At 48.8% G+C, this 3233-nt stretch overlaps 1 protein-coding gene across 1 annotated transcript; it reads right to left on the bottom strand.

Moving 5' to 3' along the window:
* Nucleotides 1-381: 381 nt before the first annotated feature.
* LOC131216982 (CBL-interacting serine/threonine-protein kinase 5-like) lies at nucleotides 382-2517 on the bottom strand. Its single transcript, XM_058211638.1, has one exon. The coding sequence runs from the start codon at nucleotides 2150-2152 to the stop codon at nucleotides 782-784; it is 1371 nt and encodes a 456-aa protein (XP_058067621.1). The 5' UTR covers nucleotides 2153-2517; the 3' UTR covers nucleotides 382-781.
* Nucleotides 2518-3233: the final 716 nt, after the last annotated feature.

Raw genomic sequence — 3233 nt, 5'->3', positions numbered from 1 at the left:
GTGTACTGCATCTGTAGCAATAGGGCTCTACCGCACTTCGGTTCTCTTGCTCTTGAAATGCAACCAGATTCCATCCGCAACTGAGAAAAACGCCAAACCGTTCAACTGAGCTTTTGCGTGGCCCAGCATACTACTGACGTGGATCCATCCTTGCCATAGAAAATATTGCAGGACTCGCCATCTCTGGTGATAGAAATTCCTGTATGGTTGGCTGCATGATGGATGAAAGAAATACATAGCACCCTTTCCCTTCAGACAATCCTGACCATCCAATTTGGGCCTTGTGAAAAGTGGACATTGGGCATGGCCCACGGATTAAAGGCTAAGATTGTATGGGCCAACTACGACAAAAAAATACATCTCCCAGACTCAGATTTTGCATTGTATAAAATAGAGTGCCGCTTGTGCATTACCGATTACGATCTGGGGTACATCCAAACGCACCCTCTCAAAACTTAAAACACAACCCCTTTTAATCCGATCACTTGCTCATGTACAGCACAAAAAACGAAAGAAAAACAGCAAACTCCACTCCCCGCGACGGCAGATCATATTTACATTCATGTACAAACAGAGGGCTAGATACCTGACAAGTGGCGATTTGGCAATTGGACGGTAGATTCACACTGCCCATCTGAATCACAATGAAAATCAGTAGTAGCCTTGAAACGGAGAGTAGAAGTGGAAATGGATTCGCCTCCTCCGTACACGGCACGAACATCAGGTATGGGGGCGAAGATCACACGGTCCAGATCAAGTGGGGCCCACACCTCAGAGACGCTCAATTACAGCCATGAACAAACTCATCACTGTCACCATTGCCATTGCCGTTATTACAGTTATCCCCCTGCCATGTCCACACGATATCCTTCAATGCGGGCCGCACGTCCTCCTCGCAGAATTTCACGTATTCCAGCGTATCGCCGGCCGATTTCGAGAATTCAACAACGGCCACCTCCGGCGCCACCTCGAACACCTCCGCCGTCACTGCGAGCTGCCCCTTCCGCCCTTCGACGGCCCCCTGCATACGCACCTTGAATTCCTTCAGCTTCATCACCCGAAAGCTCAGCCCCTTCGCCACGCCTTCCAAGCGAGCCATGATCGCCGCCGCCGAGCACCTCGACGTGAAGATGGACCCCGCTTTCTTCTTGTTCTCGAAGAGATTCGAGAGATCGAACCCTGACGACATTGACGATATCAGCTCGAACGCATTGTAAAAAGGCGGGACCGACACAGATTGGGCCGGGCCAGTCAATTCGCCCTTCGGTGACTCCTCCTCTTCAAATCTATCCGTCGGTTCAGCAATCGAGAACGCCCGCGGCCGGCAGAACCCCTTCTTGAACCAGGGAACTTGCATTATCGCAGCGATCGTGATCCGCTTCTCCGGATCAGCGACGAGGAGCTTTGAGATCAGTCGCCGGGCGTCAGACGAGATCCACGGCGGAAATTCGAACTCCGCCTTGAAAACTCTCCGGTACATCTTCATGACGTTTTCCTCTTGGAAAGGGAGGAATCCGGCGAGGAGCACGTATAGAATCACTCCGCAGGACCATAGATCCGCCTTCGCCCCGTCATAGCCCTTCTTTCTCAGCACCTCCGGGGCCACGTAAGCCGGTGTCCCGCACTGCGTGTGCAGTAGTCCGTCGTTGCGAAGCTGCTCCGGCAGGGCGGAGAGGCCAAAATCCGAGATCTTCAGATCCTCGTTCTCATCCAGCAGCAGGTTCTCAGGCTTCAGGTCCCGATGCGAGACCCCGCGGCTGTGACAAAAATCAATGGCTGAGATCAACTGCTGGAAGTACTTCCGGGCCACGTCTTCCTTCAGCTTCCCTCTAGCGACCTTGGCGAACAGCTCACCGCCGCGGACGTACTCCATCACGAAGAAGATCTTCGTTTTGGTAGCCATCACCTCCTTCAATCCTACAACGTTGGGATGCCGGACCATCCTCATCACAGAGATTTCGCGCTTGATCTGCTCGATCAAGCCCTCTTTCTTCACCTGATCTTTGTTGATGACCTTGATCGCCACGCTCTCGCCCGATCTGAGATGTTTTCCGTAATACACCTTCGCGAACGTGCCCTGCCCTAGAAGCCGGCCCATCTCGTACTTTCCAAATATAAGATTTCTCGAATTTTGAGCGTTTGGATCCTCCATCTGGAATCTGGAGTGAGAAGTTCAGATGAGAGTGGGATTACTACAGAAAATGGGAGATTCTTGCGGAGATGTGGTTTGGGTTTGGAGGAGAGAAAACGAAGAGTGAGAGTGGGAAGGAACGGCTGGGATTGACTGTCGTGATGCGATTGGAGCACCTGGTTTTGGGGGTGGAGAGAGCGGCAGGCACATAGAAATATCGCGATTTAAAGAAATGGAGATATAGACCAATGAAGGAGTCACACGTGGATAAGGGGTTTGGAGTGGTTCTTCCCCTCTCTCCAGAGTTCCAGAGGTAGGTGTTCTGCGCCTGTGGGCGCGTGGGATGGGATTTTATTCGGTTTTTTCTCCGAAAGGGTTGCTGTCAAGAAGCGTCAAACGGAAGGAAAAAAGGCGTCGAGATCTTGACGCTATTGCTATTTCTTTGGAGAAAATTAGGGAGCGGATTAGGTGCGGCGACGGATGGACCCAGCAACGGTGCAGCTTTGTATGTGAGGCCGATCTTGATGTATTTATTAAATATCCACGCAGTCTAAACATTTTACTAGATCATTTAAAGGCTTAATTTAAAATAAATAAATAAAATGAAGCAGGTCTGAATCTAATCTGGACCATTAGAAAGGAAATAATGGGGAGTGACCATTAATGACTTTTTATGGGCCACAAAAGCTTTTGATCAAGATGATATTTTATTTCATTTATTCAGATATTTTTGAACTTATCAATATTTTTTTATAAAAAATAAAAATTACCGTGTGCCATAGGAAGTTTTAATGGAGAGCGTTCATTCACCACTTTTTTATGTAGTGTTGTCCAATGAAGTTTTGATCTGATTCATTTTTGGGTTCATACTCTAAAATAAATGTAAAATAAATGTAGAAACGGATAGACGCAGTGGACATATAATACATACATCAAAGTGGGCCCCAAATTCAGGACCGTACCGTGTTGGGTGCGGCCGGGGACGCACATAGTCACCTCCTAAGAATTTATCGCGTACGTTTGTGCTTACATAATTCTTATACGTTGAGATGCGCGGGGCAGACTCAAGATTTGCATGTGGAATCCAAACCGTGCAAGTGGG

The sequence above is a fragment of the Magnolia sinica genome, chromosome 10 (genome assembly GCF_029962835.1).
Source record: "Magnolia sinica isolate HGM2019 chromosome 10, MsV1, whole genome shotgun sequence".
NCBI lineage: Eukaryota > Viridiplantae > Streptophyta > Magnoliopsida > Magnoliales > Magnoliaceae > Magnolia > Magnolia sinica.
This window is presented reverse-complemented; position numbering and strand designations above follow the sequence as displayed.

Excerpts from the sequence above, each read along its gene's own strand:
- LOC131216982 (XM_058211638.1), bottom strand. The coding sequence starts at position 2,152 with ATGGAGGATCCAAACGCTCAAAATTCGAGAAATCTTATATTTGGAAAG.